General features: G+C 60.3%; 2 protein-coding genes across 2 annotated transcripts; both read right to left on the bottom strand.

The window, feature by feature from the left end:
* Positions 1 to 4,498: 4,498 nt before the first annotated feature.
* On the bottom strand, positions 4,499 to 7,506 carry VPS25 (vacuolar protein sorting 25 homolog). The gene is made up of 6 exons (XM_036399133.2): positions 7,416 to 7,506; positions 7,093 to 7,238; positions 6,954 to 7,007; positions 5,909 to 5,997; positions 5,659 to 5,734; positions 4,499 to 5,124 (listed from the first exon to the last, which is right to left on the bottom strand). The coding sequence occupies exons 1-6, from the start codon at positions 7,460 to 7,462 to the stop codon at positions 5,012 to 5,014; spliced, it is 525 nt and encodes a 174-aa protein (XP_036255026.1). The 5' UTR covers positions 7,463 to 7,506; the 3' UTR covers positions 4,499 to 5,011.
* Positions 7,507 to 7,824: 318 nt separating this feature from the next.
* RAMP2 (receptor activity modifying protein 2) lies at positions 7,825 to 10,612 on the bottom strand. Its single transcript, XM_036398869.2, has 4 exons — positions 10,476 to 10,612; positions 9,431 to 9,541; positions 8,966 to 9,068; positions 7,825 to 8,210 (listed from the first exon to the last, which is right to left on the bottom strand). The coding sequence occupies exons 1-4, from the start codon at positions 10,534 to 10,536 to the stop codon at positions 7,955 to 7,957; spliced, it is 531 nt and encodes a 176-aa protein (XP_036254762.1). The 5' UTR covers positions 10,537 to 10,612; the 3' UTR covers positions 7,825 to 7,954.
* Positions 10,613 to 13,114: the final 2,502 nt, after the last annotated feature.

The raw sequence follows: 13,114 nt of genomic DNA, 5'->3' as shown, positions 1-13,114 counted from the left end.
CCGCCCCGCCCGGGTCCGCCCCCGAGCGACCGCCGCCCCCCGGCCGCGCTGCGCCACCGGGCAGGGGCACGCACCGGGCAGGGGCACCGCACCGACACCGCACCGGGCAGGGGCACGCACCGGGCAGGGGCACCGGGCAGGGGAACCGGGCTGCGAGCAGCGGACGAGCGCCCCGGCACCGCTCCCGGTCACCCCGGTGTGCCGGGATGTCCCGTCCCAGCCGGGGGACACCGCCCGGCTCCCACCCGCGTCCCGGGGCTCCTCGCTGTCCCCTCCCCGCAGGACAGCCCCTTCCCTGCCGCCGCCCCCGTGGGGCTCCGGGGCTGCTGTGACGAACGCAGCCGGAGCAGGAACGTCCCTGCTTGAAACATTTCCTCGGAGTTTCTGCCTCTGGTCCCGCTGCCGGGACGCGAGTTCCCCCTCACGCTGCCCCAGAGAATCCCGCTCGGGGTCACTACGGTCCGAAATCCTGAAATTAGGGTCAGGCAAATAGGAAGAGTCGAAGGTGTGTGTCAGCCCCGCGGGAGCCAGCAGCCGGACAAGAGCGTGTTGTCTGTCCAGGCTGAAGGAGAAGGTTGTTCTGCCGGTGAGGCTGTTTACACAAAACACAAAGCAATTGAGGCCGCCGCTGATTTCTTTTCCCTGAGGTCAGATTGTTTCTACTCAACGATACCGGAAACATTAAGGAGTGGATCGACAAGGGAAGGCAGTCGTGGGCTCCTAAACGCCAGGCTGGCACCCGCAGGGTGACTGCAGCTGCTGACCTGCACCGCGTCCCGCACGGCTGCTCCCCACAAATCCCCGCTGGCAAGAGGGAGGGACAAGCATTTAATGAAATGTTCCTGGCCGATCTCTGCTCTGCTACCCCCACCCGAGCCACCTCCTCCTGCCCGAGGAGCCGGGTACCTCCTTCCCAGCCCGGAGTTGGAGCGATGCCTCCCTGCAAAGAGCTGCTCTGGCTGGCGAGCAGGGAGCAGCAACCACATCCCCACTCAGCCCTGCGCTCCTTGGAGCATGTGAGGGGCTTGGTCCCAGCTGAACAAGCAGCACTGGCTGAACACCATGTCCAGCACCTCTGCCAGGTGCCCCAGGCACAGTGCTTGCACTGGCCCTGCCGTGGGTTTTGGGCTGTAGGATGCAACATGGTTTGATTCAGCCCTGTTAAACAACGCTCTTTGTTCAGGTGAGCCTTGCCCAGAACCTTCTCAGCATGGCCAGAAAGGGGAGCATGGTGCCTGAGCCCTCTGGGCTGGCTCTGTGGCTGTCCCCACACAGGGGTCCCATGCACTGCCCAGGCCCAGGAAGTCAGCCCAGGCTGGCAGGGAGCCCCAGCTCTCCAACAGGAGACACAGAGCCAGGCAGGGATCTCAGCTTGGTCCCTGGCAGGCTCCTGTCTCCTTATCAAGGGTTTCCATCGTGAAACAAGATGCCTTGGAAGATCCCAGAGGAGCAGGGGAGTATTCCAGTCCAATGAGGCCCCTGCAGACAGGAGAGGAAATTAGGGGTGAAGTTTGCTCCAAGTGCTGCCCTCCCACACCTCCCTTTGTGAGTGATCTGAGAAATTCCCTAAATGGTCCCTCCAAATGCCACTCCACAGCAGAACTTTTTAGGGAGGTGGCAGCTCGGGCAGGGGAACAGGTCCTCTCCTGACCTGGTCAGGAACACCAATCTGCAGCCAGCTTGGCCTGAAAGCAGTAGGCTCATGTTCCACAATCAGGAGCCCACTGCAGCTCCTCAGCCTTATCAGGGTGACATTTCTGGGCTGCAGGTGCCAGTGCCAGGCTTCACTTTGAGGAACCGCCACAATCAGGGAACATAACCCATTTCTTGCCTGCATTTGGCTGCCAGAAAGAGTACAGGGGCCTGTGTAATCACTCTCCTCAGAATTAGATCATGAATCAAAGCCCTGCTCAGCTCCAGGCTCCACCAAGCCCTGCCAGGAATTGTCTGTGTGATCCCAGAGCTTGGGGCAGGAGCACAGGGGGGCCAGGATGGGTCTGGGTGAAGGGGATGCACAGCTGGGCATGCACAGCACAGGGTGCCTGTCCCAGGAGGGCTCCAGGGACACCCAGGGCTTGTTTCACTGCTGGCTTCACCACCCCACACCCATGGGAGCTTCTGTGTCTCTCATGTGAGTTCAGGGAGGAGGAGAGGCACCCAAACCTCAGCTGTGGCTGGAACCCTGGGCAGATCACTGCAGAGGATTTCCTCAGCCCAGAGGCACAGATGGGACCCACCTGCACGTTTATCCTGACATATAAAGTTATCAAACTCAAACAGTTCTTGCTCCTAAGCAGCCGCATTAAGAAAAATCTTTCTCAGAATCTTTCCTCCTTCACCAGCAGGATCCAAGTGTGCCCAGCCTGATAGAGCCTTATCTTGGCACCAGCCCCTCTGAGCTCTGCCTCACCCTGCCCAGAGAGCCCTAATCACCACAGCCAGACATGGCAAAGGCCTCTGAGGGGCCACAGGCTGGAGGAAGGGGTTGTACCAGCCACCCCCACCCCCCCAAAACCACCCTGAGCCTCCTCCTGCAGCAGGGCTGTGTGGCTGGGCTGGGCAGCACCTCCACAGAGGGACATCTGCTCCCTCCAGGGTGGCAGCACCAGCTCTGCCACTCCCAGGACTCAGCCCATGGCCTCAGCAGGGACATCCCAGCCTCAACAGGGACATCTCGGCCTCAGCAGGGATATTTCAGCCTCAGCAGGGACACCTCAGCCTCAGCAGGGACATTTCAGCCTCAGCAGGGACATCTCGGCCTCAGCAGTGACACCATGGACTCAGCAGGGACACCTCACCCTCAGCAGGGACATCCCAGCCTCAGCAGTGACACCTCAGTCCCAGCAGGGACACCTCAGCCTCAGCAGGGACATTTCAGTCTCAGCAGGGACATCCCAGCCCAGGGAAGTTGGTCCCAAAGGCTCCTCACAGGCACTGCTGGTAACCAGCCCAGAGGGTGTGGAAAAGGAATTTTACACAATGTCCACACTGCAGAGGGGATGTACTCTTCCTCCTCCTCCTCCTCTTCCCCCCACCCTGACTGAGTAAGTAACTAAATAGGAAGCTGAAAAAGAGAAGGGAATTGCTGCCAGGAGTGGCTTGGAATGAAAAGCTGGTTTTGGGCTTATCTAATGTCACATCAGCCATTTCCTAAGAAGGGAGCAAATTTAATTAAGAACACAGACTCCCTCAAGGACAGCCAGGTTACACAGAGCACTCCCAGCCTGGAACACAGTGCTGGGAGGTCGGGATTGTGCACACAGGCAGTGAGAACAGACACTCCAGCCTGGCTGCTGAAGGGATCAAACAGTTTGGGATCAAATGCAGACACCTGCAGGCACAGCACCCTGCTCTCTGCAGGGCCACCACAGAGGGAAGGGGCAATGCCCACAGAGGGTGGCATGGGGAGGAAAGCAGAGGCAGATCTTGGACATGGAAACAAAGCCAGACTGGGAGCATAAAAATCCTGCACAGGGACTTTGGTGGCTGCAGACACAGAGGGATGATCCCTGATCAAGCAGAGCCTGTGCCAGCTGTGGGGACATGGCACATGCCATGGCACAGCCTGTGCTGCTGGGTTTGCTCAGCACCATCAGTGGCAGGGCCATGACAGAGCTCCCAGGGCTGATGGTCCTCAGGAAGAACCCACACCAGCCCATTGTGAGCACTGCTGGTGCCTCTGCTCAGCTCACAAGTGCTGGCACTCAGGAACTCCTGCACAGCTGAGCCTGGCACAGAGAGGAAGCCTGGGCTCCAGAGCAAGGTGCCCACACCAGGGCAGCACATCCCACCAGGTCCAGCTCAACAGGCTCCTGCTACAGAGCAAATTTTCACATTTCACAGCCCCCAGAACCTCACCTCCACTGAGAATTCCTCAATGCTGACATCAGCTGTCAGGAGCAGGGGAGCCAGTGCCAGGCTGTCCCCAAGGGCAGGGAAGGACAGACAGGGGCAGCCTGTGGGGTGCAAGTGCCACCTGCTCTGCTGGACCCCCAGACTGACCTGAGGTCACTCCAGCACTGTCCCCAACCTCTGCCAGTGACATACAGACAATGATCAGGGAAAGGTGACCCTGCCCCAGCACAGCCATCCCCGGGGCTCACAGGGTCAGCAACTGCACCTGGCCATGGTTTCTGACAAGTTATCACAATTTCTGACAAGTTATCACAATTTCTGACTTTGTTATCACAATTTCTGACTTTGTTATCACCTAAAGCTGAGTCATCCCTCTCCCAGCCACAGTGGTACAGAGCTTACCCCATCAGCTCTGCACAAACCCAGGGGCTTCCAGCAGGCTGCACATGCAAATTTAAAGTAAATGTTGTCCTGAGAAAGGCAGCAAGGGTCCCCTTCTCCTTTCTTCTTGTGCTGTTTCCCACCCTGGAAGCACTGGATTTCCCTGGAGCACACAGGAAATATGGCTGAAGGGCAAAAATCTGGTACAGATTTTCTGTTCTGTCTCTGATGGAAAAATAAAGATAGATGAAAACAGCCAGGCTGCTCTATAAATACATCTCATTTTAATCACCTGAAATGAGTTCCCTGGCTTCCCCCAGCCTGCTTGGCAGCAAGTGCATTTCCTTCTGCCACTGAGGGCTTCCACAGCCAGTGCCCTGCTCCTGCCTCATCCCCTGGCACTGCAGGACCCAGGCACGTGTGGCTGGCAGGGACCGGGGGGGGGGACCCTCTGAGGCCAAGCTTGACCCCAGCTGGGGCTGCTTGGAGGCCATCACAGGCACAGGGAGCAGCAGCAAGTCCAGTTCCACTTCTGGGTGGTCCCTCCCAGAACTGCCTAGAGCAGCTTCAGCCTCTGGAACACATCAACAGGGAGAACAGACAGACAGAGGATCTCAGGATATTCCTAAGTCTTTGGAAGGGTTCTCAGACTCATCTTGCCCCGAGAAATCCCGAGGTGCAGCTACTTGCAGTCACAGTTTGAGGGCCAGGCCCAGAGAGGAAGGCTTGGCAAGGGAGAGCCCAGACTGCAGCAGGGAAGGGGAGGAGGCTGCAGTCAGAAGAATTTGACTCCTCGGCCATCATCCAGCGTGATAATCTCAGCCTTGTGCTCCTGCTGCAGGGCCTGCAGGGCACGGAGCAGCGTGGCCTCATCCAAGCCATGAAACTCTAGGGAAGGACAAAGATCCCCATCAGCAGGAAGGAAAAATAACAATAATAACATAAACAAAAATAGAAAAGTAACAAAAATAACAACGGGAAGCAAACAGGTTTGTGAGGGGACTGGGGGCAGCAATGCTGAGGGCTCTCAGAGCACCATAACTCGACAGCAAACCCAGAGGGATGGACACACTGACAGGCTCATCATCTCTGCTTGGGGAACAGAGCCTGGAGGTCAGCAGGGACGAGCCACAGCAGCCTGCAAGGCAGAGCTGGGGCTGGGCTTGAAAGCAAAACACCCCACAGCACACGAGATAAAAATGTTAAGCAGTGAGGAAGGGAAAATGCAATTACAGAGGGGATGTCCCTGCAAAGTGATAAAAGCCTTTGGAGCAGCATGTGCCAATGGTGGGAAAGGGTGAGTTTGCAGCTGAGACTTCAGAATATTTAATCTACAAAAGTGCAATCTGTCAATCAGCTGTTTACATGCTCCAAGCCAGTGTGCTCTGAAAACCTGCTCCAGAACAGGAGCCCCAGCTTTACCTTCATTCTCTGTATCATCTCCACTGACCAGCTCATACAGCGTGAACACAGAGTTGGTCAGGCCATTCTTGGACACCTGGAAACACAAGGGCAAAACAGCAAATTTTATCCACGTGGCTGAACATCCTTGTCCAAACCTCTCACACCTCCTGGAGTGTGCAAAACTGAGTGTGCAAGCAGTGCTCTCTCCCAAGTGGCAGCCAGGACCCCCCATCCTCATGGACACAGCCTGGCCTGGGTGTGCTCTCACCCATTGATAGATGAGCTTTCCCCATTCTTCTGGTCTCTTCCACATGATCAGGAAGCTGGTTTTGTTCTTATCCAACCATTCCAGGTTCCCTAGAAGCAACAGGGAACAGGGATTGAGGCAGAGAAGCCAGAAGTAAGGATTGTGAAAAATGCGTATTTTATGATTGGCTTTTTGCAAATATTAAATTTAATATTATATGTGTTGTGTTAGAAAGTGATGCTGTATTAATTCTCTTGAGTAGTGTGTTAAATATAGTTTTAGGTTATAAAAAAAAGTTAAACTAGAAACGATGCTATGTAGATACTTTTTTTAAGAAGGGACTCGCACTGAGATAGCAGCCACAGGACACCTGAATCTTTCAGAGAAAGAGAATTTATTGCTCCATTATCAGAAGAAATGAACTTCTTCCTGCCTTGAAGGCACCGTTAGGATTCAGAGGAAGAAGTTGACACTGACCAGACAGAAGCCTGTGTTTGAATGGAATTTCTGCATCATGTATGAGGTGTATGAATATGCAACAGGTTATTGTTTTTAAGGGTTAATCCTCTATTAACGTGGGTCCTTTTTTGGGCTTATTTTACCCAGAAAAAGGTACCCGGACTGCCCGTAACTCTTTGTTTCTATTGTCTCATATTGTCCTAATCCAAATTGCCCAAATTATTATTACTCTAATTATATTACTATTTTTATAATCACTTTATCACTATTAAACGTTTAAAATCCTAAAAACAAGTGATTGGTGTTTTTTCACAGGACCAAACACGCAGATTTCGGGCCATGTGCCAGACACTGCACCCGGAGGCAGCCTCACAGACCACCTCTGCCCTAGCACTGAATATTGTTGTGTTTATAGAGCAATAGAGCAATATTGTTGTGTTTATAGAGCAACATTCAATGTGTGATTTCTCTGTCGAGCCCTCCCTTCCCTGCACAGCTAACCCTGCCCGCTGCACAGCCCACACCCACGGGACGGAGCCGCCCGGTGGCTGCGCGGGTCGGGCACAGGGGACGGACGGACGGACGGACGGACGGACGGGGCACGCACCATTCTTGCGCAGCTCCTCCAGCACCACCTGGATGGATTCCAGCGGCAGCTTCCCTGGTTGCGGGTTAAGGAGGCGTTGGCGGAGGCGGGGGGCAGGGGCTGGGGGAGGCACCGGGAGCACCGGGAGCACAAAGGATACGCTGGAGCCGGTGGTTGGCGAAGAGCGGGATGTCCTGGGCCTCCCGCACCGTCATGGCGGGCAGCCGGTGCTCCTGGCTGTAGGCCAGCGCCAGCGCGCACCACGCCGACAGCTGCTTCTGCCGCGTCTCGCCGTTCGGCTGCAGCCTGCGGGGCCCGGTCAGCACGGATGGGCACCGGCACCCCCAGTTCCCGGTGCCCGCGCTCCCCGCCCGGCCCCGGCCCCGCCTCCCCCAACCCCAACCCCAACCCCAACCCCAACCCCAACCCCAACCCCAACCCCAACCCCAGCCCCAGCCCCAGCCCCAGCCCGGCCGTGCTCACGTGAAGAAGGGCGGGAAGCTGTACTGCCACGGCCACACGAAGCTCATCGCCGCCGCCGCCGCTACCGGAACCGCCGCTGCCGCTTTCCGCCCCGCCCCGCTTCCGGCCCGGCAGCGGGACACGCCCTCCGCGCGGGGCCCCGCCCTCCACACGAGACCACGCCCACAGAAGTCACTCCCACTTCGTCAGACCACGCCCTCTCAATGTGACTACGCCCTCTCGATGTGGCCACGCCCCTGTATAGCCCCGCCCCTCCCGCACCGCGTCCCGGTTTCGGTGCCGGTTCTGGTCCCGGTGTCCCGCCCGAGCGTTCCCTACAGCAAGGAGCTGCCGGGAGGGCGCTGGCGGCGGGAGCTGGCCCGGGCCGGGCCCTGCAGGGATGGAGCGGCCGAAGAACAAGCGCCAGGCGTGGGGGGAGAAGCGTTTAATACCGGGCCGCGGGGTGGGGAAGGCGCGGGAGGAACCGGCCGCCTCCGCAGCGCGGGTTGGTGGCACCGAGAGCCCGCCGGGCGGTCCGGGGGTCCCGCAGCCGGGCAGCTCTAAGCCTGCGCCTTGCCGTCCTTGCTGCGCCAAATGACCAGGGTGACAAGGAAGGGGATGAGGCAGATGGGTGCGATGATCATGGCCAGGAGCACATCTTCGGGCGGGTCGAAGTACACCGGGTGCTCCAGGGTGCAGTTGTGGAAGTAGATGTGGTGGCTCTGGAAGATGTACTGCTCGGCCAGGGCGTTGGGGTAGCTGTAGTTGAGTCGCTCTGCCCACCCCTCCAGGCAGTTCTGCAGCTCGCTGTAGGGCCTGGAGGAGAGACAGCGGGACACCGGCAGGGGATGGGACACCGGGGGCACACAGCCGGGCACCAGCAGTACCCTGGTGGAGTGCCCAGCCCCTGCCCCCTGCTCTAGAGGGGAAGGTGCTGTGTTGGGAAGGATGCAAGTTTGACAAGAGAGTCTCACAGATGCTTAGCAGAAAGATTTTTAAATGTAGAGTCTGATGAAGGAATAGAGATGGAAGCAAGTTTTGATAGAGAAGAAAAGAATTGCTGAGCCAGTCTTACTGGATAACCAAGGAGGCAAAGGGTGTGTTAGTTACAAGGGGTTTTTAAGACTTAGAGCAAGAAGATATTTTTACCAAGAAGAAAGATAGCACAGGGAAACAAGCCTGCTGATGTTGCAAGTAGAAAAAAGGTCTCAGAATTTTCTACTGCAAGAAAACTGAAAAGCAACTTCTAGCTTAAACTGTAATGTACTAACTTCTAACTTAAAGTGACTGGAGAACAGTGACATGAATATGGTAATTCTCGTAGTTATGATAGTCTATAGATAAAAGTTAAGGTATAGATTGGTTCTACTGTATGAAGATGTTCAGCAAAGAAAAGTCTATAATGCATTGTAAGCAAAAGAAAAGTATAAAATGCATTGTAACCTAAACTAAGGGTCTCCAGGCCTGCCCTGGACTGCTGTAACATCTTGGATACAGTAAACTGCATTTTGAAGAGCCACCTGGAGTCCTGCATCTCTCATTTAGACTCTTACAGTCCTGCTGGCCCGTACCTGCTGATGACTTTCCACTCGCACAGCTCCGATGTCAGCACATTCCTCATCAGGTAGACGAAGTAATCCCAGCAGTGCTGTGTGATGGCGGTGTAATTCCCCTCTGTGAGGAAAGGGGCTGAGCACGGGGCTGAGCATGCCTCTGCCCACAGTGCATCCCTGCCTGGCCCTGCTGCCAGGTGACACCTGGCACCTGGAGCCCTGCCCAGGCCGGTGGCAGAGCCATCAGCACAGGGAGGGATGGACCTGCAGCAGCCCAGGGCAATGCCAGGGGCACAGAGGGAGGGCAGGCTGCTGCTGGCTGCCCCCACTGTGGGCAGTGGCAGGGAGAGCTTTGCGGCACGGGCTTTATTTTTGGGATGGTTAAGGGAAAGAAGGGATCACTCTGTGGCACAGGGCCAGCTCTGGCCAGGGCACCATTTGTCCTACAGTGCTGCCTGGCCCTTGCTGAACCCCAACACTCACCCATGGACTGGGCTGTCCCGTTGGACGTGGCCGTGGGTGGGCTTGTCGCAGTGTCCTGGCTGAAGCTCGTTGTCACGGCGTCCGTGTGACAAAGGCCAGGCCCCAGGAGCACTGCAGAGGGAGGGACACCGGGTGAGAGGGGACACAGGGTCTGAGGCAGGGCGTAAGGGTGCTGACAGGGCTCATTTTGGCACTGGAGCCGGCAGGTGGGGCACAGGGAGCCAGAGCCTGGCACATGCTGGGGCTGAGGTGTCCAGCCCCCCATATGGGCAGGGGCTAGCCAGGCTGCAGGCAGCTATCCAAAGCTTCAGAGGGTCTGTTTAGGGGCTACAAACCCTGGGCCATGCTCACAGCATGGGGACAAACGGGGACCCCCAGCCACGGGGAGCCAGCGTGGTGCTGCGTGTCAGCCGGACAGGGCTGGGGCAGGAAGAGGAAGCACTGGCCCCAGCCCAGAGCTGCTGCAGAGCCCCTCCGCCTGCCATCAGCTCCACACCCAGCACTGCCTGCCAAGGGCGTGGGGCACGTCTGGCCTGGCCCACGGGAGCCCCATGGCTCAGGGAAACTGCCCCATCCACCTTCCACCCTCGGCTGTGGGGCACTGATGCTGGCTCCGTGCTGAACTGCCGGACTGTGCGCTCCTTGGGCAGCTTGTGGGGAGCTCTGGCACAGCTGGGCACTGGCCATGGGGCGCTGCTGGGCTGGTACACTGGCTGTGCTAAGGGCAGCCCACCCTGTCCCGATTTCTGCCCCTGATGGCCCCATCCAGCCCCCCTGCCCGGCCATGTGAGGTGCTACAGCTCCTCTCCCAGCCCTGCCACATCGTGGTGGGAGCTGCCCACAGCACCTGGTGCTCACCTGCCGTGCCCCCTGGCCATGCCTGCCCCATCTAACCTCAGCCTTGACAGGCTGGTCCCGTTTCGGGGTGGGCCGATGGGGGCGGGCTGAGCCGAGACCCTGGCCCCGGGCCCCACGAGTGGGAGGGCGGCCACGTGCGGGGTGGTTCGGGGCGCGGAGCCCCCGGGGCCGCGCCCCGCGCACTTACCGCAGAGCAGCAGGAGCCCCTGGGAGAGACGGCCGGAGCTGATGTGCGTGCGCGGTGCCATCCTGCCAAAGCCTGCCGGCTAACGAGCGGGACAAGGATTTCAATGGAAATAACAGGAAGCAACTCCTTTCCTCTGACAGGGGCAGTTTGACTACAGGAGACGTGTGAAAAATGAGATTGCTCAGTGCTGCTCTGAAGGCGCTCTCCCGGCGGGACCCGGCGCTGTCCCGTGCGGTGCTGGCCCCCGCGGGCATCGCTCCCGCACCCCGGCACCCACGGCGCCCCCGCCTCACCCACCGGCCCGCAGGATCCGCTCCCTGAACGGCACGTCCAGCGTTAGGAGGCCGCGATTTGTTTACTTGTGTATTTCTCTTTAATCCTGTCTGGGCTGGGTTGTGAAATCCCTCGTCTCCTGCGTGGAGGGCAGGCAGCCCAGCAGCGGGGGGAGTGGACGGGAAAGCACAATGTCCCCGGACGGGTGCTGCAGCCCGGCAATGGGGGCGGCAGGGGGACCCACGGCCCCAAAACCGCAGTTTCTGCTTCACCCGAGCACCTGCCCCATAGGGGCAGCCCCAGCTCCTGCCCATGGCCAAGGAGGGAAGGGTGATGACACAATCCACCCCCAGGCACCAGGCCGAGGAGGTGGGGAGAGGGCAGACACTTGGCCGACCCTGCCAGTCCTTGGCCCCAGTGCCTTCCTCCTGCTCTGTCCAGCCTGGCGCCTGCCTGACTCTGCCAGAGCCCCCCTTCCTGGAGCAGTTCCTGCCCAGGGGCCCGTGTCCCCCGCACTGGGGGTGACTTTAGCCCGCGGGTCTGCGACATTCCTACACGGGACCTTTCACGCCTGGCCGGGGCAGAGCGCAGCCCTTTAACATCAGCCTGCAGAGCAGGGAGCGGAGCGCAGGGCAGGGCAGCTCGGAGGGACCCTCCCTGCTGCGGATCGCAGCTCCCCAGCAAAGGTCCTGGCAGAGCTGTCTGATGCTTCCCCGGCTGCAGCAGCCACCCTCTGCGGGCGAGTGGCCACATCTGGAAGTCATCCCCAGCTCTCCAGTGCCTGCAGGGCTGGAGCCACTGGTCCCTGTTTCTGGTGGAGCCGGCGGAGCCTCCAGCCGGGTGGCAGGAGCCTCTGCCAGGGAGACACCCAATGATCTCAGCGCGGCCCCAGGGCTGGGACGGCCGCCCGCCCCCCTCCTGGGGCGTCCGGAGGGGATGGGCAGGGACAGGACGGTGGCTGCCTGCCAAGGGCTCCCCACCCAGCCTGGCATCCCCGGCGTTCCCTGCCAGCCCCCACCTGGGGTGCGGGGTCAGTTGTGTGGGGCTCTTCTCCCCCCGGTGTTCTCCCAGGCAGATGCAGGCACCTGGAGCCCCGTGCCCAGCCTCCCCTCGCACCACGGGACCCCCTCCATGCCCAGGGAATCCCAAGCTCCCCATCCCTGCTCTGCCCTGTCACCCTCACCCTCAGTCCTGTCCTCCCACTCATTAGCTGCCAGGACTGGGAGGGAAGGAGGCTGTCGCTGGCCCCTCAAAGACCTGGGGGCAAGCAGGAGATGGGCAGCTTCTCCCTGGGATTGGAACCCTTTTTCTGGGCTCTGTTGAGTGTGAGGGCAGCTGCGAGGGGCACGAGGCAGCCACAGCCACACTGGGGGCCAACTGCCCAGCTTGGGGAGCCTGGCCTCTGTGCAGCTGGTGAAGAATTCAGCGTGGACCCGCAGAAAGAAGGTGTCGATGGCCCCAGGCCAGGGCAGGAGAGCAGCTGGGTGCCACTGGAGAGCTCGCTGTGGGTGCTGCGGAGGGGACAGCATGAGGCCAGCCTGCAGGGCTGGGGACACATCCCTGTGATGCTCCAAGTGTGCATGTGGTGGCACTGGGGCCTCCGTGCAGCACCCCCAGCTGCCTCTGCCGTACCCGCGGGAGCAGAGACACGAGCGGGCAGCAGAGCAGCCCTAGCCCGGGGAGCATCCTCATCCTCCCGACAGCGGGGTCCCTGCGCCCGGGCTGGGGCTCCCCCGGGCACCTATCCGGGACCCCGGCTCCCGAGCTGTCCGCCCGCTCCTGAGCCAATGCCCGGCAGAGTCGGGGGACGTCGGGCCCCCGCCCCACCGGGCTCGGCGGAGCTCCCAGATACGGGCGGGCCGGCCCTGCCCGAACCCCGCAGTCACCCTGCCGGAGCCCCGGGGCAGCCGGCACTCCGCACCGCGCACGGGGCCCCCGCCGGGGCACAGGCAGCTCCGGCCGCTCCCCAGCGCCGGGGCCCCCGGGGCAGGAAAGCGGCCGCCCGCAGCCGCTTCCTGCCCGGCGCCGCCACAGGGAGGGGTGGGGCCAAAAGGACCCGGGATCACCGGGACGGCTCGTCGGGGAGCGTGGCCACGCCGGGCAGGGCTGTCCCGAGGCCCGGAGCGCTGTGGAACCGGGCGGGAACGGCGCTGTCCCACCAACGCTTCCCGCGGGACCGGGCCGGTCCCGCAATAGGGGCCGGGAGGGCCCAGGCACACCGGGAGTGGGCGGGCACGGCACTGAGCCGCTGCTTAACCCGTTCCCCGCAGCCGACAGGGGATGTCCTCCAGGCTGGAACGGGCCCGCTCCGCCGGGGCAGCCCATGCGCCCCGACCCACCGGCACCGACACCGGCACCGCCGGCGG

Source organism: Molothrus ater, chromosome 27, assembly GCF_012460135.2.
Source record: "Molothrus ater isolate BHLD 08-10-18 breed brown headed cowbird chromosome 27, BPBGC_Mater_1.1, whole genome shotgun sequence".
Lineage (NCBI taxonomy): Eukaryota > Metazoa > Chordata > Aves > Passeriformes > Icteridae > Molothrus > Molothrus ater.
Note: the sequence above shows the minus strand (reverse complement) of the source record. Positions and strands in the feature narration are given on the sequence as shown.